The sequence below is a fragment of the Hoplias malabaricus genome, chromosome X1 (genome assembly GCF_029633855.1).
Source record: "Hoplias malabaricus isolate fHopMal1 chromosome X1, fHopMal1.hap1, whole genome shotgun sequence".
Classification (NCBI taxonomy): domain Eukaryota; kingdom Metazoa; phylum Chordata; class Actinopteri; order Characiformes; family Erythrinidae; genus Hoplias; species Hoplias malabaricus.
Window position 1 is genome coordinate 23,394,241 of NC_089818.1, and position 21,488 is coordinate 23,415,728.

The following is a 21,488-nucleotide window of genomic DNA, read 5'->3' on the forward strand; positions in this document are numbered from 1 at the left end:
AAGGCTGAGAGGTCTTGCCCTCCCCTTCTCTCTTTGTTTGGTCTCAAATTGCTGAGGTCTCACACTCCTTCCTCTGTTTTTGAGTTCTTTTCAGTAGGGAGTTACTCACCAAACCTCAGCTTTTTGAAGGTAGCCAGTCTCCCCTGGTATCCATTGATTTGTTTACCCTTTCCCACTGCTACTCAGGTTTTCAGCAGGTTGCTGTTGGTAGAGTGGTAGTGTGTTGGGCTCTCAGCGTGGTGATCTGGGTACAAATCTCACCTGGGATGAGATCACAAAACCCTTTTAGGAGAGGTTTCCTCCCATGGTCCAAATGGCTTGGTGACTGTAAAGTGTCCATCAGTGTGAGTGAATGTGTCACCCTCCAGGGTGCGTTCCACTGATTCTGGGTAGGCTCCGCACCCACCATGACCCTGAACTGGATAAGGTTTACAGATAAATGACTGAATTAATGTTTACAGTTTGACAAGAGATGTAGTGGAAGTGTTTAAAGCAGACAAATCTTTGCATGTAACCAACAGATACACATCTTTATTGTGAAGACACCTCTGCCCTACAAAAAGCACTAATTGCAGAAAGCTGTTGGACACTGGAGGTTGGAGGTTTGACCTTCATTTATTAACTTAAAATATCATATCCTTAAAATAAATCTGCATCACGAACAACACATTATCTCACTTTATACCCATCCGTGTGCTTTGTGAGGTGTTTCTCATTAAGCTCATGCCAAAAGCTGCTCAGGTCGGGGGGAAAGGAGAACATGGCCATATCACTGCCTCGGTCTGTGCACCTCAAGGCTTGGCTTTGACCTACAGGGCATGGCAGGCAGTGAGGTTGTGTCGGACTCGGGAGACATTCTTTATAAAGAAAAGCTATTTATTAAATGAACCAAAAATATACTTAAAACAACCTGCACACTTTACAGGTCCAAACAGAATACCTGTGATTCCAAATAACTATGAGCTGCTCGTGAATGCACCATGGATAAGTTTCTGTTCCTCAATCTGAACCTCACTCTCTGTTGCTGCTGTAAATGAACTCTTTTCATCTTTTCCATTCCTATCTAATGCTTCTGGATTCTCCCGTCCCTCTTTTCACACCAGATTGATGACATCCAGGGGTCTGTTCATAGGGAGTGTGATCTCAAGTTCCGACTTCTCTGTAACGAACCGGGCTGTCCCTTCCCCACTATGCACAGGGTGAGGAAGATGCAGGCCTAGCTTGCTGCAGAGAAAGAGAGGGAGCTCATATACATTACAATCATTTTGTACGAGATGCATTTAGATTCAAGTAATTTATACTTATTTTAATGATTGCTAAAAAATGTCTGGACAATAGTGTAACTGCATTGTATAAATAAAGCCACCCTGGAAGAGTGGGAGGTAAAGCTAAAGAGCCTATTCAGTCTTCCCTGTGTAGATATTAAGAACAGTTAGAAACATACTACTTCGGTGTTCTGAGATCAAGAAACGTTTCCCTCACGTCCAGCATTACATCAGAGGTTTTAGTGTCTGGAAGCTTCACCTTAATCTATGGGAGAAAGAGAGCGGTGGAGAGAGAATACACACTTCACTACTACAAATAAATATTATATTTGAGGCACGTTGTTGAGAGTCTGAAAGGGAAGAAGAGAATTTACCAGCATGCTTTCGCAGCACATGGAGGATGGATCCTTTCTGCTCATTCCCAGAAACAGATCCTCAGTACCCACACTCTGTTTCAAAATAATGTCATACCTACACACACACACACACACACACAGAGAGAATATAACTAGTCATGGCTCAAGGAACAGATACAAATGCTCATGTTGAGTATCATTACTTAGTAACATTTTTCTGATCCCTCTCTGATTAAATTTAATGGAACTCTTGTATTTAAAAACCATACATGAAATTTTGTATACACCACTTTAGCTGGAAATGCCCTCTATTTTAAATGAAGCTGTCGCTAAACTATCTCTTCTCTTTATTTATAACGCTGAGGGAGTTACGAAGAAACAAGGAGGCGGATTCACCTCTCGAGATGGTTTTTAATAAAACAAATTAAAACTGGATCTAACACTTAGAAAGAAAATGGAACAGATAATTGCAATGCAAACACTCAACGAACGTCATTTTAATTAATGCTTGTACAGTATGTGCCCACTGATTTGGAGTGAAATAAATGTATATGATCTTATTAAGTTTAAGTTCACCACTCATACATTCCATGACTTTGATGACCTTATGATAAAGACCAAATATAAAATTTAGCTGAAAATGATAACAGAACTTATATTCGGAAGGTGTTTTCCTTCCTTCTGTTTGAGTAAAACTGAGTGCTCACTCGCTGCTGAAGGGTTTTATATCCCACTCCCCATCAGACTAATCAATTTGGGACAGCCCTCAGTATGGGGAGCCTTCCAAAGGACTGAAATGGAGTAGGACTGAGACGGAGGGAGATCGAAAACAAAAATATGTGACCACACAGAAAAAGTGCACATGACAGAAACAGAGCGAGACTAAATGCTACAAACACATGACAGGAACACACTCTGAAACCTGATTATCTTCACTGACAAAACAAGTGAGGAGTACTAAAAAATGGAAATGCTGTTATGGTTATTTGTTGGAAGGAATCATTTAATGAAGCCTTAGTTTAATGAGCTAGTAATTAGATTGAAAATATAAATGTATACCTCAGTGACACTTAAGATGCACAAACAAAATGGTCAAAGGCATGACGGCATGTGACGGTTCATTGCTTTTTCTGAAGAGCTCATTGACTCTCAGGTGGCATCCATCAAAAGGGCCAGACTTTTTCCAACAAATCAGAAAATCAAATATTTACTAGAGCTGCATCACTGAACTGTAAGTGCTATTTTTTGAGAAGTGGAAATGTCAAGGAGAAGCGACTGCTCAGCTGAAAAGCAGCAGGTCACACTTCCTCTAGAATCTCTGTCAGGACATGGAGCGCTGGGTGGGTTTCCTTTTCTGTGCAGTGGCACAACTGTGAACATTACACCAGTGGTAATGCCAAGTCTTGGCTCTAGCTGTGTAAATACCAGATATACACACACACACAACCAGACTTAATGTGCATGATTTAAAAAAAAAAGTTCAGGAATGTCTATAATGTATAATAATGTATAATCTATAATGTGCTTTGACAAAGAAATTAATGGCTAATTCAAAGCATAAGTTGTGATTAACAGCTTTAAATTAAATGTTTTTAAATAAAATAGACTTTCTGAACATCAAGTCTGATGTTTCCTCATTATTTGCTGCTCTCCAGTCTGTTTGTGTGCTCAAAACCAGTCCCCAGTCTCTCGCGCGCTCCCTCTCTCGCCTCACTGCAGAGAGAAGGCATCCGGAGTTGTTTAGATGGCCAAGAGACCTCCAAACATTGAAAAGCATGACACTGACTGCTGTTACAGTTACATTACTTAACTGACTCTAAATTCAGGAGAGCGCTAACAGCATGAAAGTAAACACAGAGCGAAAATGCTACAAAACTAAACAGCTCGAGTTACACATGAGTTTCTGTGGGAATTCAAACAGTGAATAAACACTTACAGATAAATTACTTTTTGTGTACTACTCTGCCTCAAAACATTGAGCTTCTGTATGTAAACAAACCAGAGAGCTGTGTTTCTCCACATAGATGTTCCCTGTTTAAATGTAGTTGGAATTCCATATGTTAACATGACCATTGTTACACACAGGTTCTTGAAATGTTTTTAAACTAATAGACAGTACAATTTTATAGCACAAATGATGGACAACACCTTTACTTTTCACTATGTAGTCTATGACCATTGTTACACACACAGTATGTTTGTATCCCTCTAATGTTTTAAAAATGATTTTAGACTAATATTTGGACAGTACAGGACTTACTCAGGCTGAGGACGAGGGTCTGTGAGGTCATCAAGGTGCGTCCCTTCTGTCACCTCCTCCACATCCCATATGTCTGTTGTGTTCTTCTTCAAATATACACTGCTGACTTTACGTGTGTGTGTGTGTGGTGGAGGGGTGATAGAAAGAGAGGTATTCAGATTTGGTCTTTCATATGGACCTGAAGTCCCATTCAGTCTTTATTATTTGGACTGTTAGTATGTCATTGAATTACTGATCTCTGTAAAATACTGATTTTTAAATATGGTGGAGGAATTCACCTGCTTTCTTCTCTTTTCCAGAAGTAGAAGATGAAGCACCAATGTGACCTGGGCCCATTTTTGCCATGGGTTTCACATTCTGCAAAGAGAAGGGGGGAGGCATTCTCAAAACTTAAGTCTATGTCCCCTGTTTAAAAACAGATACTCATTTAGTTGCTGGCTCCGGCCCCCACCCCCACCCTGAACTGTATAAGCGCCTATAGACAATGAATGAAGAATGTAAAAGGTCATTTTGTAATTGTTTAATGAGCAAACCTTTTTTGTGGAAAGTGTGATGAAAATATTAATACTCCAAGCAATGTTTTACTGAGGTCCACTGCGTGAGCAGTTGGTGGCCATTTTGTGGGTGACCTACAAATGATATTGATGACACTTGTGTATATACCTCCTTGTATCTATACTCTGTCCAATTTAAAGAAACACTAGTTAGGATTTGGTATTTTGGGCTCCCCCCTAAAGCTGCAGAGTGTAATACACTTTTACAGCACTGTCTTGAAATCATTGTGAAGGGGGTGGTTTCCTACCTTCCTCCAAAGTTTCATAGTGCAATTTCTACAGTGCTGAGCCTGGAATAACGACAACCGAGGTTCTATTCTCCCTATTACAGGTCAGCAGAGCATCACAATGATTGTGAAGCGGTTATTTGTAAATATATGATCTGGTGTCTCCCCGTGTCCGCGTGGGTTTCCTCCGGGTGCTCCGGTTTCCTCCCACAGTCCAAAAACACATGTTGCAGGTGGATTGGTGACTCGAAAGTGTCCGTAGGTGTGAGTGTGTGAGTGAATGTGTGTGTGTCTGTGTTGCCCTGTGAAGGACTGGCGTCCCCTCCAGGGTGTATTCCCGCCTTGCGCCCGATGATTCCAGGTAGGCTCTGGACCCCCCGCGACCCTAAAAATTGGATAAGCGGTTACAGATAATGGATGGATGGATGGATGATCTGGTGTTCCTTTAAGATATTCTGTCTAAATCCCAGCAACCGGCCCAAAAAATTCAACCCCTACTGCACTGACAGGGCACCGGTATCAGTGATTTATATATAATCCAGGACTAGAAACTACAGTCTAGCTGTGGATTTGAAGACCACTAAACTGTTTAATAATTCAGTTTGCTCTTTAAATGATAAGTAGAATATGCCACTATTTAAACTGAAAACAGGTACAGTTTCATTAAGTAATTAGACCTCAAACTAAATTAAAAACATGACCAAGTCTGCACTTTGAGTCATATTCTCCCGGCTGAAGTAACTGTACATTGTTACCATGTTTAAGTTTATTTTGAAAGATTTTTACTGTAGTAATTTTGAAACTGAATATTTACTTTGCTTAATTAGACAAGCAGTAGTTCAAGAATTTATACGAATCAATGTATAGAAGTACTTTAGCCAACTAAGTGGAGAGAAATTTTCTGGGGAGGTAAAGACGCTATGCTAGTAGCTTGTGTACGTTTGAGTGGTGTGTGTGTGTGTGTGTGTGTGTGTGTGTGTGTGTGTGTGTGTTGTTCTGGCTGGTTTTACCTTGGTGTCCTCCTCGTCGCTTTCCTCGTCCGCTGCTGTGGAGAGCAAAGCGGAAAGCGCCTGCAGACTCTGAATGGAAGAAAGTTCCTCCATCTCTGTAACAGAAATATGAAACTCTTCAGTGTGATTCAGTGACAGTGTGTGTCTTCCTACGGGACGTGTTTACGGTTTCCATGGAGGTCATGGCGTCTAAGTTGCCTTAGCAACTGCTACTGGTGGGCGGTTCTGTGAATACCAGAGCCGTAGAGTGGTAATTCAATTAATTAATTAATTAATTAAAATATAATTTAATAAAATAATATGGATTATAAAAAATAAGGATAATATAGTTAATAATTACTCACTCTGGTAAATAAAAACAAAACAAAAAAATGTAGAGTGTATATAAAATCAAAGGCAATGATTCAATTCAGCTAGCTACATGTTTTGTTTTTAAGAGAAAATTGGCTGTTCTATGTTCATATGTGCCGCATATGAACATATCCAGCGCAAAACTGCTCAATACAGAGATATACCAACATTTTTCGGATTATAATACTTAGGACCTTTAGACTACTTTAGTGAGATTTTTATACTTTGGCATGAGGTAATTAAAGCTATTTCTGATTTTACTTTCTCCACAGTTACAGTATAGAGAACTGAAGAGGCCTAATACTCTACCTAGGTCTATCTCTAAAAATGTTACATTTACCTTCCACAAGATGGCGCTATCAATAGCCGAAAATCCCAAGTCCCTCCACAAAAAATAGTCTAGTAATAGTCCTGGGTGCTATTCCACAACGAATGGTTTCAGTTAGCCTGCTAACCTAAGCCCAAAGTCAGGCCTCTCAGAGCTGAGGCTGGTACCTATTGGACAGTCCTCAACTTTGGGCTTAAGTTTGCTGGCTAACTGAGAAATCCTGCTCTGTGGAATACCCCACCCCAAAATTCACTAAGAACTGTCGGAATGTCCAATATGTCCCATTTTATATATAACACCTTGAACGTAATTTATTATCTGACAGGAATTAAAATATATTCACTCAAAATCAACAAAACATATAATTTAACCAGAGATGTCCATATTTGCACAGTGGCAAATTAGTGTATTTATTCGTTTATTTATTTGCTATTTTTCGCAGCTAAAGGATAGTGAAGAGATTGAGTCCAACACAAAGTTCAAGCTTCAAGCAGGACTTTTATTTTGAAGAGTAGTGTGCTTAAGCCTCATTCGCTGGGCAGTCCGCTTGAAAAGACGCTGGGACAGTTCAGTTTAACGGAGTTCTCTCAGTCCGGCGCCTGGCTCCTTCAGCTCTCGGACGGGACAGAACAGAACAGGAGCGGTGTACCGCTGTATTAACCAGCGTTAGAGCAGTTCAATGTCTTTCAAAATGATGAAGAAAAAGAAGTTCAAGTTTCGAGTAGATTTGGAGCTGGAGGAACTGTCTTCGGTGCCGTTTGTGAACGGGGTTCTGTTTTGTAAAGTGCGGCTGACTGAGGGGGGGTTCACAGAGGAGTCGAACAGGTAAGATATCTCCAGTGTGGGGCGCAGGGAAAAGACGCTGACTTTGTCTTTGTTTAAAAATCTCAGTTCAAAGTGGAAAAGATTCATTTGATAACTTTGTTCTGAACAGAGTTAGAAGGCAGACATCGATTAAACTCTTAAAAACTCCTGTGTTCATTCAAAACTGCACGTTTATTAGTGATTTAAAAAGAAATTCTCTAATGCATCTGTACCACATGCAGATCTATAAAAATACAAGTGGTGCCCCGCCCCCAACAACTCTACAGACCCCACTTCCAAGTTGTTGCAATTGGTTCTTTGCGTAAATGACGTCAGAGATCCTGGCAGTCTGAATCTGTGTTTTTGAGACTCTCTCTGAGACTGCAGTTTTTAAACTAAAGTTCTCAGCCCTGGCACCGACTGCTGGTTTATTCACGAGCATTAATCATAAACATAAAATAGGACATAGAAAGTAAAGAAGAAAGGTTTATTGAAAACACAGTAAAATAAAGACTTTTAAAAACCCAGGCAAGTGGAGGAATGTTTCTGTTCCAGTTCGGGAATATTAAAATTAACACTGAAATGGAAATCAGAAGAGATTGTGCTTAAATTTAATGCATTTCCAAATGTAATAGACTAAGTGTGAAGAAATATAGATCAGAAATAATGTTATCCATTGCAGTTTGATTGGTGAAAAGCATGCGTTTCTGTATAGATCATGAAGAAGCTATATATAGTGTAACTATGTTAAATATGAACTGGGTTTATTTATTTTTGCTTTTATTGACTTTAAACTGAAGTAAATAAATGAAGCATTAGAAAGTTTAAAGGTCATTATAAACTGTACCAGGTTGTGTTTTCAGATAAACAAGTACGATTAAGTTACCGCTCTAATTCCTTTAAAGGCTAGGCTTAATTATACACGCTGTGTAAATACTGAGAGCTCCATAACAATATTCTCAACCACACGAGTTTATTTGCCATTATACAACGTATGGAGATTTAAGTAACTCATAAACCACATGAACACAGTGCGTTGACAGAATAAGAAGCAACAGTACTGTGAAATACAGTGTAACAATAAGGAGCTGTTCAAACTCATTCAAGAACATTAGTGCAAAATGTAATGGCAGTTTAAAGTTGTGTGTGTGAGAGAGAGATAGAGAGGGTGATTAAATCTGCAGTGTGAAAATTAGCAGCTGCATTGTTCTAATGTTAATGAAGAGCACTTCAGAGTAGTTTTACTTATTTTACAACATTCGTACAGCTATTAACACTGAGCACATGGTGCTTTGTATCTACAAACTACTGTCACTGGCATATTGTATTTATTTGTTTATTTTTAAAGTTCAGTTTTATGTTGGATAAAGACCATTAGTAAAAGGTTTGATCAATGGGGCAGAAGCTTGTCGTCTTAAATCAATCAAATGATCTGATAGACGTGGCCCAAATTGGGATCCTGATGAATTTTAAGTTTCTTTGAGTGATTAAGAGTGACACTGTAGTTCACTTTTAATAACCATTAAAACGTTTTTATTTTTAAATTTTACTAATGTAAAACACACAGTTTGTGTAGGTTCCTTGAACTTTAAAAAATAAAAAAAAAATCAATATGTATTGCAATATAAAATGTTTTTAATAACGATATGATTTTTAAACGCTAAATATTTCAATACACCATTTACAGCATCTGTCACTGATTGGTCATTAGAGGGAGCTGTGGTCACGATGTTAAAGTTAGTTTAAAAATATTAATACTGACAAAGCCAAGAGCTTTGTTTCATGGTGATGTCATTGTGTTTCTTGGATGTTTATTGGATGTTTTTCAGTGGATTTAATAGTGTTTATATCGATATTGGAATTATATCGTATCGAACAAAATTAAGAAATATATTGTGATATAAATTGTGGCCGTATCGTCCAGCCCTATCTTACTCATATCTCACAGCAACTGTTTATTAAAGAACCATCAGATACAAACACTTTTAGTGAAATACACAGTGAAACTCGAGGAATGTGGCTGGTAGAGCCTTTTCCAACTGTAACCTCAGCCTCCTTTTTTCCCCAGTGGAGTTTTGCTTGTTTAAGAAATGCTGCTCGTGCTCCTCGTCAGTGAGGAAGAGAGATGTGTGATAATGTTTGGGAGTGTATGAGTCAGCGGCAGTCACCGGCAGAACTAACTACTCCGAGAGATCCAGTCACTGCCTGCGTCCGGCTGTTGTTCTCCATGGCAACCATGAGCTTTTTCCAAATGTACGAGCTTTCCTGCTGCCGGCGGTCCCCACTCCCTGGGGCCTGGACTTCATCATCCACATCACGTGTAGTTTACTCCAAACCCGTGGAACTAGAGGAATGTTTCTGTACCAGTTTAGAATATTCAAGTATATTAAAGTTCACACTGAAATGGAAATCAGAACACATTTTACTTCTTAGATTTAACGTAATAGACAATTTAACGTTATCCGTTGCAGTGTGTTTGGTAAAAAGCAGTAACATTATTGGTTCATATAGTTTTTTCTCACTGATGCATTCCCCTGTCATAAAGCATTTTATTTTTTTTAAACACTACACTTTATTTAAAGATCATGGAGAAGAAACATTTTTTTTGTATTTTTTAAAATATATGGCACATTTTGATGAATTATGCTTAATGTGAACTAGGTTAATTTTGGCTTTTAACTGAAGAACATAAATGAAACATGGGAAACCTACAAGTCTTTAGAAAGAATTCCACAAGAGGAACCAGGTTTTGTTTACAGTTAAATTAGTATGATTTAATGATTTACCACTCAAATTTCTGAAGAAAGGCAAGGTGTAATTGTACACACTGTAAATATTGAGTGCTCCATGCCCACGGTGTTCTGTTTTAAAAATATATTTAAAAAAAAAAAAGGCAAATGTTTACAGATTTATTTAAAAATTATATTGATTCAATAGTGTGTTCTTGAAATCAATAAGTCTTTTTCAGTGTTTTGTTCAAATCAACAAAAATATCGTTATCTCAGAATACCCTAAAACATCGTGAAATTATTTATATATCGCCCACCCCAATCCGGAGGCAAAAATATCCTTCAGGAATTGATACTGAAATTAAGATATCAGTGTCTTAAACAAAAAAATTAAAAGTAAGCGGTCTTTTTTTTCCCTCCCCTCTCTTCATTTGTTATGGTTCAGTAACAAGGATCAAGATCTTGACAATGTGGTGATATCCTTATATTCTCTGACTGTATGCAGTAGTGTAAATCTCTATATACTCTGCCACAATTACACAGATTTGTAGAATGTAGTGTTTAGATTAGTCACTGTTTTACAGGTTAACAAGCTGTGCCTGTGGGTCTTATTCAGTCAACTATGCAGCAGATTACACAAGACATCTGTGTTTTTATTCAGGAGAGCCGGGTCAGTCCCTTGCTCGGGGTGTGTGTGTGTGTGTGTGAGAGAAAGTTCTTAATGCTACATACCCTCCAACGTGTGTGTTTTTATACTGGTCTGTCAAAGCATTTAGAAACACCCAGTAAAATCATAAAACTCCTACTTTAATACGATTAAAACCACATTCCTCTTCTGTTGTGGAGCGCCAGTGCCAGTCGACTGCTACCGCACCATTAAATCAAACTTCATTTGTTGTAACATTTTGTGTTCTTTATTAGGGAACCAGTTCTAGCTAACTGTGTGAGGTGGAGAAAGAAGTTCTCCTTCCCATGTAAGATGAGTGCAAGCGCTGGGACTGGAGTCTTGGACCCGTGTGTGTGCAGAGTGTCTGTGAGAAAGGTGAGTGAAAGGAAGCGTAGGATTTCCTAACCTTCATTGTAATGATACAGAGAACGTACGGCTGCTATTTAAGTATGATTTCCAACCGCTGACATCTAAGGGACTCTGTGGTTTTGGTCAAAACAGAAACAGACTGTATCTGCTTTAGTTGGTCTGTGGAAAACAAAGTTAATTGTTGCTGGTAGGGGAAGATTGTCAGAGTTTACATGGTTTTTGTCTGAAAAAAGTGTTTTATGGTGTTTGTTTTTGTGATTTTACAGGAGCTTAAAGGTGGCAAGACCTTTGCTAAGGTAATGGTTCTTTTTTTATTGAATAAAATATTTTTATATTGGCTTCCATTTAAAATAAAAAAAAAAAGGATTTATCCTTCTCCTTTTAAAGTTATTATTTTTCGAAGTCTTAGAATCACACACACACACACACTTCTTTACAGTTGTGCAAATACAAACCTGAAGTTACAACATGTGGGAAATGAATGTAACAGTGGCAGCAATGACAAGCTTTTAGAAGTGTTTAATGTTTCAGTGTCTGGTTTTTCTCTTAGAGTGGAGCACTTCATATTAAACACGTGTAAAACCTTAAGAATTAAATGAAAGCTATGTTTAGGGAAAATATTTATCCTTTATTGTTGCTGCTCAGTACAGGAGTGTATGACCCAGTTAAAAGCCTATAATTCAGTTATGGCCTGTTTATAGCATCTGATTTAAACTAGTTTACAACTGCTGTCTGCATCTGAACACAGAGGAGATTTCCTCTTTTACAGTATTTCTGTCACACCCTGCTTTACTGCTAAGGTCTCTTAAGGTAACACAAATATAGTAGCTGGCCTAACATAACCTAACATAAACACACGTAGCTGGCCACATGCAGAAATATAAGCAAATTTGGGCTACACTGTGTTATCAGAATCAGGAGTTCTTTATTGATCTTAGAGGGAAATTGCGGGCGGTACGGTGGTGCAGCAGGTAGGTGTCGCAGTCACACAGCTCCAGGGTCCTGGAGGTTGTGGGTTCGAGTCCCGCTCCGGGTGACTGTCTGTGAGGAGTGTGGTGTATTCTCCCTGTGTCTGCGTGGGTTTCCTCCGGGTGACTGTCTGTGAGGAGTGTGGTGTGTTCTCCCTGTGTCTGTGTGGGTTTCCTCCGGGTGACTGTCTGTGAGGAGTGTGGTGTGTTCTCCCTGTGTCTGTGTGGGTTTCCTCCGGGTGACTGTCTGTGAGGAGTGTGGTGTGTTCTCCCTGTGTCTGCGTGGGTTTCCTCCGGGTGACTGTCTGTGAGGAGTGTGGTGTGTTCTCTCTGTGTCTGCGTGGGTTTCCTCCGGGTGACTGTCTGTAAGGAGTGTGGTGTGTTCTCCCTGTGTCTGTGTGGGTTTCCTCCGGGTGACTGTCTGTGAGGAGTGTGGTGTGTTCTCCCTGTGTCTGCGTGGGTTTCCTCCGGGTGACTGTCTGTGAGGAGTGTGGTGTGTTCTCCCTGTGTCTGCGTGGGTTTCCTCCGGGTGACTGTCTGTGAGGAGTGTGGTGTGTTCTCTCTGTGTCTGCGTGGGTTTCCTCCGGGTGACTGTCTGTGAGGAGTGTGGTGTGTTCTCTCTGTGTCTGCGTGGGTTTCCTTCGGGTGACTGTCTGTGAGGAGTGTGATGTGTTCTCTCTGTGTCTGCGTGGGTTTCCTCCGGGTGACTGTCTGTGAGGAGTGTGGTGTGTTCTCCCTGTGTCCGCGTGGGTTTCCTCCGGGTGACTGTCTGTGAGGAGTGTGGTGTGTTCTCTCTGTGTCTGCGTGGGTTTCCTCCGGGTGCTCCGGCGACTCAAGTGTCCGTAGGTGTGAGTGAATGTGTGTGTTGCCCTGTGAAGGACTGGCGCCCCCTCCAGGGTGTATTCCCGCCTTGTGCCCAATGATTCCAGGTAGACTCTGGACCCACTGCGACCCTGAACTGGATAAGGGTTACAGATAATGAATGAATGATAGAATAAACACTAATAATTGAAAACAAAAAATAGAAATTTGCAAAAAGTACACTTTAAACTCTTACAGATAAAGTGGTTGTGATAATATGGAATATACTGTATAAAGCAGTTCAAAATACCCCACCCTCACCCTGCTGCCCCAGCATGCAACAGCACAGAGGACAGCAGTGTTCTAGCCCTGTCCTGTTTATTGTCAATGTGCACTCCCAGATATTTATAGCCCTCCACACTGACCCCCTTTGATAAACACAGTGGTCATCGGTGCCATGTCCCTCCTCAGGTCCACCACCAGTTTTTTTTGTCTTTGTCACATTCAGCTGCAGATGGTTCAACTCGCACCATGCCACAACGTCCATCTCCAGTTATAATTACTCTGGATATTTTTTTTGGATTCCATATTTACTGAGGAAGAAATGTCTATGTCTTATTGGAAACTCTAGATGTTGTTGCGGTTCAGCAAACCTTCTTAAACTGAGTGTGATTGATAATGTTCTTGTGTCTGTATTTTTTGTGTGTGCACGTGTGTCTGTGGCAGCTTGGCTTTGCAGATTTGAATCTGGCGGAGTTTGCTGGTTCAGGGAGCACAACACGGCGCTGTTTGCTGGAGGGTTACGACACCAAGCACACGCGCCAGGACAACTCGATACTCAAGGTATATACTGCACAGACAATCGCAAAATGTGCACAATTTATTTGAAGTGAAACCTGACTTAAAACACTCCCTTCAAGCTTAATAGGTCATTTTAATGCAAACTCTAGCACAACGTTTCTGTTTATTAGCTGAGTTTATAATGCTGAGGGGAAAAAACATAAAAACAAATATTTGAAGTACACTGTACCATTTGCAAAATGTTATTTTTACCTAATGTTAGCTTTTGCCGATGAACAGTGCTTGTGTATTAATTGTTACCTATTGATTTCATATGTGAAAATTAGGGTACCCAAATATTTGCATGCCACTGTCCACTCCCGCGCATAGATTTCTCTCTCTCTCACTCAAATGAAAGATGTGTGTTAAAGGAACACTAGGAGAGGAGAGAAGGGGTATGGTTTCCTAACCTCCTCCAAAAGTTACATGGTGCTGTTTCTGCAGTGCTGAGTGCAGAGTAGCAATGACAGAGGCTCTGTTCTGTTACAGCTCAGTGAATCAGATTTTGAAGCTGTAATTTTAAGGTAAAAATATTACATAGTGTTTCTTTAACTAGAGAATAAACCAAAGGTATGTCATTAAATAAAAGGTGTGGCACTACTCCTTTTTTTGAGTGAGATATGGAAGGCATTCAGAGGAGAGTGATAAAAGTAGCCCGTTCCATCTGCGCAGAATCTCTGAAAATGAAATTGCAAGCAACTTATGCTCTTAATCAATGTCAACTACCATTAATGTAAACTTCGGGGAAAGCCAGTGATCTGTATCCAACACTCCTCCTCCTCTGTGAGTGAGTGAGCTTTATGTGGATGATGTTGCAGGCACGCATATTACACACTATATAATTAGTCAAATAACTGGATTAATCTCTGTTTTGTCTCTTTTCAAACAGGTGATTATAAGTATGCAGCTGATGTCTGGTGATCCCTGCTTCAAAACGTAAGATCATATTTAATTTCTTTTGTGACCTGTATCCGTAGTAATAACTGCTGCAGCAGCATAATGTAGTTTGTGTGTGTGGTGGGTTTCTGCAACACCGCAGAATTTTTTGGTTGGTGTCTGACCGCAGTGTCTGAAGGCTCACAGGAAGTTTGGCTCACATACATCCTGCTGTCTCTGATGCAGTGGTTACAGACGGTCCCAAAGCAGTAGAGCTTTAACACGATGCTTTATTAAATTTGGAGCTGTCTCTTTGTGTAATCAGCTGTGCTTTGATTACATATTGCTTTGTGTAATTATACAGTATTGAACTGCCTGTTTATTTTATCACTCCTTGGGCATGAACAGGTTTGTGGACAATGTCTCATGCAAAGACTCTCCAGAAGTGGAGGGTATTGACATGTCATTTGTTGCCCTTTTGCAGCATGCACTGCTGCTATATTTGAGAAGGCTTTACGCTAGATTTTGTGAAGATAACCATGTGAGCACTGATGTGGTCATGTACTGATGGTGGGTGATTAGTTCTGAGTCGCAAAAGAAACTCCAACTCCTTCCAAATGGAATGGAGCTCTTACACTTACTTTACTCAAGTGTTTTATGCACCTTTAGCAAACCTTGGTGTGTTGTTGGGCTGTGCAATATCAAATTGTTTGCAATAATATCATAAATTTATTTTTAATTACGTCATGATAATGGTGATATTCTGACTTATTTAATGTTTATTTTGTTGCATTGGTATTTTGCTGAAGTTAATAAGTGTTTTTTCCTGTCGCCAAAGAATATCGTCGTCTAGAATATACCCTAAAATATTGTGATATAATTTTAGGGCCACATCGCCCACCCCTAGTGTTGAGCATGAGCCCTTAAGCTCATTTGCAGCTGCTCCAGATCATCGTGTTTTATTCCATGATGAAATATTGTTTGAGGAAACATTTTCTGATGAAGATGCACAGAACTAAATGTATTCTGAACAAAATCAGTATGCCTTTAAATAGTGATTGTTTCTAAGCGAGGTCTACAGATGTTTTACTGTATGTTGGTAACTGAGAAATTATGACATTAAAAAAGCAATTGGTGTTTAAATAATAAGCTGTAAATTATCTATTTGTAATAACTTCTTTCCACGCATTACTTTGGAAAACCTGGTTACTGCTTTTTGAATATGAGGCATTCAGGATATTATTTTTACCCTTCAATTAACTAATATTCTATGTGTTATGTAATATTCAGTTATGTTTCTCAGACATTTGTTGCATTTAAACTGTTGGAACGTAATATATCATTAAATGTATACGTGTCTCTGCAGATTAATTTGTATATTAGTGAAGGCATAGATTTCAAGCATTTCATCTTAAAATAATGTGTGTTATTCACTACTGATTTGTTTACTTGTAGCATAAATTAATGTTAATTGTCTATTTTTTTGCTTAAATAGTTTTTTTAAATGACCCTTTAGACCTCCATCCACTGCAATGACCATTGGTTTTCCTGGAGAAGCTGAGCGTCTGCTTGAAGACAGGAAAGGAGGAGAAATATCAAAAACAGAACAAGGTATAATGGATGGTGTAACCTTATGGTAAAACTGTCGTGAAATACAATACAATAAATTCCACTTTGCCACAGGTTATGGGTTTGAGCCCCGCTCTTGGTGACTGTCTTTGAGGAGTGTGGTGTGTTCTCCCTGTGTCTGCATGGGTTTCCTCCGGGTGACTGTCTGTGAGGAGTGTGGTGTGCTCTCCCTGTGTCTGCATGGGTTTCCTCCGGGTGACTGTCTGTGAGGAGTGTGGTGTGTTCTCCCTGTGTCTGCATGGGTTTCCTCCGGGTGACTGTCTGTGAGGAGTGTGGTGTGTTCTCCCTGTGTCTGCGTGGGTTTCCTCCGGGTGTTTCGGTTTCCTCCCACGCTCCAAAAACACACATTGGCTCAGACAGACAATGAATGAATATTATGGGCATGTGTCCCAGCCTTGGTATTGACTTTAGGATGAAGTGTTTTTAACCCAATTAATATTTCTTAAACACTTTCCTCCTCTGTCATACTCTGTAGACACCCCAGGGAAGAACCGTTCTATCTGTGTTCTTGACGAGCATCTGCGACATGGTCACTCTAGAACCTCCAGCTATGCAAGCCAGCAGTCAAAGCTATCAGGTTTGATCATTTTCATGGTTTGTGGAGGGAGACCTTGGCAAAACTTAATGCCACAATGCGTCTAGAACTTCTCAGTATCAAATTAATGTTGAAAAACTTAATATTGTTGTATTTATTTTCACCATTGTCACCCACATTTTAATATACAAAAGTGTCAGGTGGTAACACAGTAATTATTTGTACTGAGTAAAGTATTTGCACTAAAATGTTTTTTAATTCTATATGGTGTCCTTTAGGCTACAGCACAAGTCACTCTCGCTCCTCGAGTCTGTCAGAACTGTCCCACAAGAGGAATGTGTCAGTCGGCAGTGCTTCTTTAGGAGTGGGCAGCTTACCAGAGGCCAGTGATGACAGACAGTCTGTACTTTCACATCCCACTACTTCTGCAGTCAGCGATCCTCAACATCTTAACTGCTCCTCTCACTGCACCAGCACAGACAGAGCCAACAGGTACAGGAATTTGTAAATATGTATGTACGTCTGTGCTTTATACAGTGCGGGGCTGGACAATAATTCAATACTTACATATTTATTTCAGTACACCTTTACAGCATCTGTCACTGACTGACGGTCATTAGAGGGCGCTGTCCTCAGTGCAGCCCTCTGTTTTAAAGTTAGTTTTAAAATATTATTATTGACAAAGCCAAGAGTTTGTTGTTTGATGCTGATGTTGCTTTCAGTTCCTTGCAGTTTTTCTGTATATTTTTTGTTGTTAATTTCAATACAGGAATTATGTGGCATTGACCAGGTCATATGTAGCCTTCACATATAATTGTTTGTTCAATGAAACCAAGGTGTGTCTGTGTGTCTCAGGCATGTCTTAAAGCAGGATTCAGTGGAAGCCCAGAAAAGAATGGATGCTACAAGAGTAGATCCTGATGACATCATAGAGAAAATCTTACAGAGCCAGGACTTCAGCCGCAGTTTACTGGACTCCAGTGCTGAAGGTATGTTCACGCCAGGACACGGGACTCTTCACAAAAACTCCAGACACATGAAGTCATACAAATCAGAAACGGGCAAAAACACAGCACACAAACGTCTTTAACTAGAGGGAAAAAGTTGCTCAGAACTTTGGTTAGCACACAACTTTTTACATGTCTAGAAAAGCACACTGACTTTTTTCAGTGCTAATACAGAAGTAGTAGTTGTTGTTGTTGTTGTTGTTGTTGTAGTAACAATAATAGCCTTGAGAGTCTAAAAATGCATGTAACCACTGGCATTTAGAAACTGGCTTCTTTCCCAAAGTTACCCTCAAGTTTACTCAAGTGACGCATTTGTGTTTTTGTTACATCACTGTTCGTTGCACATGTTGGAAGCGTCTGCGGTGCTGTGGCTTAGTGAAAATAACAGTTACCCTGGTTACTCCTCTACCAAATACAAATACATGAAACACACACACACTTGGTGGCTTAATGTACTTGCTCTAGTTATAGACTCAGACAGACGGAGACCCACCAGTAACTAATTCTGTAATACAATTTCAGGTGTGTTTTTATACACACACACACACACACACACATTCAGTGAATCTCTCAGTTTCTCATCTGAAAAGTTCTCATCTGAGCCTGCTATTGTGTCGTGCTATTGCTAGTTACAGCAGAATGACAGTTTGAGTTTTGGTGCTCTTTTCTTTTTCATCTTTTTCTCTGCAGTGTGTATTTCACAGCTTTTCAAAATGCTTAAGGCGTAGTTCACGACTGTAGTCAAAAGACACTTTTTATAAAATTCCAATCTCTCTCTCTCTCTCTCTCTCTCTCATATATGGCAGAGGCATCTAGATTTGTTTTAAACCACAAACAGAACTCCACACATTGAAAAGCACAAACCTAAATGAGGACGTTGCTCTATTCCTGCTCCACAGGTGGTTAATATTGACCTATTTTTGTTGTTTCGGATCTCTTAAGGTGGAAATGTCTCCAAACTCAGGAGAAGTCTAACTGCATTACTGACAGTGCTACACTGTCTGTGGTCATTTAAACAGTAAATAAAAACTTACAGACAACTACAAACAACAGTTGTTATACTCCCTCAAACACACCATTCCACCTTAAAGACACAGGGCTGACGTTCCCTTTAGCTGTTGTCTTCACGTTGGAATGACGGACAGAAACACATTTTTCTTACTTTGATTTTCTTTGCATTTTGAAGTTTATTGTGTGAATGCCTCTTTAGTCATTGTAGACACACACAAGAAAGAAATGTACCAGGCAGCTAATTTGTTTAGTTGTTGGTGTCTCTATGGAGTTATTGCTTTTATTAGCAATAACAAAACGAGGAGTCTTAACTTTGGAGTAGGTGTTCGTGTGTGTGCATGCATTTGTGCAACTTCCTTTTGACACAGATTGTACAGGACTTTTTGTGCAGGAATTTCCCTGTTTAAAGTGTGTGTGTGGGTGCGTGTGCGTGTGTGTTCAGGTTCCATCACAAGGTCAGCCCAAAGGAAGTGTGCCATCTAATAAATTAAGGCAAACGTGAAGGTCATGCAGCTTGAATATGTTCATTTTCAAACCTGTCCCAGTGCTCGGCTCCAAACAAATGTGTCTTGTGTAAAACCCTGTTTCTAAAAAAAAAAAATATATTTTTAAAAGTTGGGAAGGGTGCAAAATGTAAATAAAAACAATGCAAGGAAATGCAGAGCATTTAAACCAGGGGTGGGCGGTGTTATCCACAAAGGGCCGGTGCGCTGCTGGTTATTGTTCCAAACAACCAGGAGGTCACATGATCAGTTGTTGTACTGAGACTACATAATTAAAGGAGTGAAATCAGGGGTGCTCTGGCCCGAATGGACCACACCGGCCCTTTGCAAAGATAAGACTGCCCACCCCTGGTTTAAACTCTGTAATGCTCATGTAATGTAAATGTAGGGTGCTTAGCTGGTCTCTGTTAATTTGATTGGCAGCCTTGCACCGTCAGTGTTGCTGTAACGAAACACACAGAGGAATCAAATTGAATTAAACCTGTCAAATGTAACTAGGTTGTTTTTAGAGGTAATAAATTCCACACTTTGGATGTCTGCTTCCCATCGTCACCAGTGTGAACGACTCTGACGTGGCTATCGTTAATGACACTGATTGTGTTTTAGTGATTTTAACAAATGCAGTAAAATGTTTTGAATCCCTGTTTGTTTAGTTTTAACTGTATGTTGTTTTATGCTTGTACTCTGGGAAGTGTTTTTTGCTTAAGTAGCTTAAGAGGAAACCACACGGCTTCTGTCTTGTTTAAATGAACACTATGTAACATTCACCTTTTTAAAACACCTTCAAAATCCTTGATGCTTCACTGACCTGTTTTAGGGAGAACAGAGCTTTTGTTGCTACTCAAGGCTCAGCATCTCAGAAACTGAGCTATGTCATTTGTTGAGGAGGGTAGGAAACCCCCACCCTCCCCATTTATTTTAGTACAGTGCTGTAAATATTAATTTTACTAGGGGAAACCCCAGGATTAAAAAATGAAAACTGTGTGTCTTCTACAGAGGAAGGTCTGCGGCTTTTTGTAGGTCCTGATGGGAGCACAGCTTTGGGCACACAACACACCAGGTATGTATTCTTAGGTTCTTACATGCCATGGTGACTGGTGTCCCTGGTGCGTCATGGCACCTGTGTGATATGGTTGGCAATGTTTGTAAAGTGCAAGGTGTGTCAGATTAGAGTAACTGTAATCCACAGATATCTTATGAAAACATTTGTTTTGTGTTTTTGACTTTGCAAGGTCACTGATGGGTGTGAGCTTATAAAACATGTTGTTTCTTCAATCTCTTTTTGTTTTTTTTCAGGGTTGGTACTGGAGCCTTTGAACAGGTGGTTATTAAGCGATAAATTAAATCAGCTGGACACATGATGCAACACCCTGTTTGGACAGGTTGTGCTGGACTAAATGGTGAAAGTCCCCACCATGTTATACTGTACAGCAGTCAAATGCAGGAACACGCTTCCCTCTAGTGGTTAAACTTAAACATGTTGTGTCCCACTAATAATGTTTATGGCGGTCTGTTTTAGCTTTTCCCACAGTGATTTTTTTACATTTAAATTTGAACAAATAAAAGTAATTTCTAGCAAGAAAAAACTATCTGATCCAAAACAAAAAAAAAGAATATCCAGTTCTATGAACTGCAGTCAGTTTAACTACAGAAAATGCAATGGTTGCATTAAAAAAATGACTGATTTCTCAAGTGGAATAAAAGCTAAAACAGTTTGCCGGATCTTACAGCTGGTCTGTAATCGCTCAGATTCATTCAAATGGTTTTATATGCTTCACCAAACTATAAAGCATTTTCACTACACTTTAAAGTTGTGCTGCAGATATGAACTGTAATCGATATCAGAAATATGAGAATAAATATCACTTTATACAAAGGCTTTGTTGAAGCAGTATGTGTCCTTTTATGCGTTTTTTTTAAGTGGAAGTTGGAAGCAAATGGAATATGGTGTGATGAATGCCTTCTTTTTATAATTCTGGGAAGGTTTATGGCACAGATGTTTAATGCAAACAGTGTATCACACAACACAAACACAGTAATGCACACATTTGGGTTAAACATTATTTTGAAATATGTTTTGGGAAATAGACAAAAATATAGTAATCTTAGCAGAAGAATTCCAGTCTGAATGTTTGATGTAAGACAGACCACCTTCTTAACACCCCTTGCATTGAGTAATGCCAGCTATGGCCTGGTATGTGTTCTGAATGAAACTGAAACAGGTGCACTACACAGTGTCACTGCCACACGTTTCCAGGGTCTTGGAGTTGACCGTTCAGTCCCTGCCTCAGTCATTGTCTGTGTGGTGTTCTCTCTGTGTCTGTGTGGGTTTCCTAGAGATCTTTAATTGTTTTACAGGTTACAAAGTGTTTATATGCACTTTATTATTAGTTCTCAC

At 39.7% G+C, this 21,488-nt stretch overlaps 2 protein-coding genes across 2 annotated transcripts; one reads left to right on the plus strand and one right to left on the minus strand.

Annotated features, from left to right (window-relative positions):
* Window positions 1-678: 678 nt before the first annotated feature.
* LOC136676026 (dynein axonemal assembly factor 6-like) lies at window positions 679-5,765 on the minus strand. Its single transcript, XM_066652880.1, has 6 exons — window positions 5,673-5,765; window positions 4,160-4,238; window positions 3,882-3,987; window positions 1,640-1,736; window positions 1,445-1,530; window positions 679-1,224 (listed from the first exon to the last, which is right to left on the minus strand). Exons 1-6 carry the CDS (start codon window positions 5,763-5,765, stop codon window positions 1,095-1,097), a joined length of 591 nt encoding a protein of 196 aa, XP_066508977.1. The 3' UTR covers window positions 679-1,094.
* Window positions 5,766-6,923: 1,158 nt separating this feature from the next.
* On the plus strand, window positions 6,924-20,961 carry LOC136676024 (EEIG family member 2-like). The gene is made up of 11 exons (XM_066652877.1): window positions 6,924-7,176; window positions 10,806-10,926; window positions 11,187-11,216; window positions 13,416-13,532; window positions 14,419-14,465; window positions 15,922-16,016; window positions 16,510-16,611; window positions 16,848-17,061; window positions 17,425-17,558; window positions 20,087-20,150; window positions 20,387-20,961. The coding sequence occupies exons 1-11, from the start codon at window positions 7,031-7,033 to the stop codon at window positions 20,427-20,429; spliced, it is 1,113 nt and encodes a 370-aa protein (XP_066508974.1). The 5' UTR covers window positions 6,924-7,030; the 3' UTR covers window positions 20,430-20,961.
* Window positions 20,962-21,488: the final 527 nt, after the last annotated feature.

Bases quoted from the DNA above. Each gene is read 5' to 3' on its own strand.
- LOC136676026 (XM_066652880.1), bottom strand. From the start codon at position 5,765: ATGGAGGAACTTTCTTCCATTCAGAGTCTGCAGGCGCTTTCCGCTTTG. The intron at 3,988-4,159 runs GTGAATTCCTCC...ACACACGTAAAG, and splicing joins TGGAAAAGAGAAGAAAGCAG to TCAGCAGTGTATATTTGAAG. The intron at 1,531-1,639 runs GTAAATTCTCTT...TTTCTCCCATAG, and splicing joins TGTGCTGCGAAAGCATGCTG to ATTAAGGTGAAGCTTCCAGA.
- LOC136676024 (XM_066652877.1), top strand. From the start codon at position 7,031: ATGTCTTTCAAAATGATGAAGAAAAAGAAGTTCAAGTTTCGAGTAGAT. The intron at 17,559-20,086 runs GTATGTTCACGC...TGTCTTCTACAG, and splicing joins ACTGGACTCCAGTGCTGAAG to AGGAAGGTCTGCGGCTTTTT. The intron at 20,151-20,386 runs GTATGTATTCTT...GTTTTTTTTCAG, and splicing joins TTGGGCACACAACACACCAG to GGTTGGTACTGGAGCCTTTG.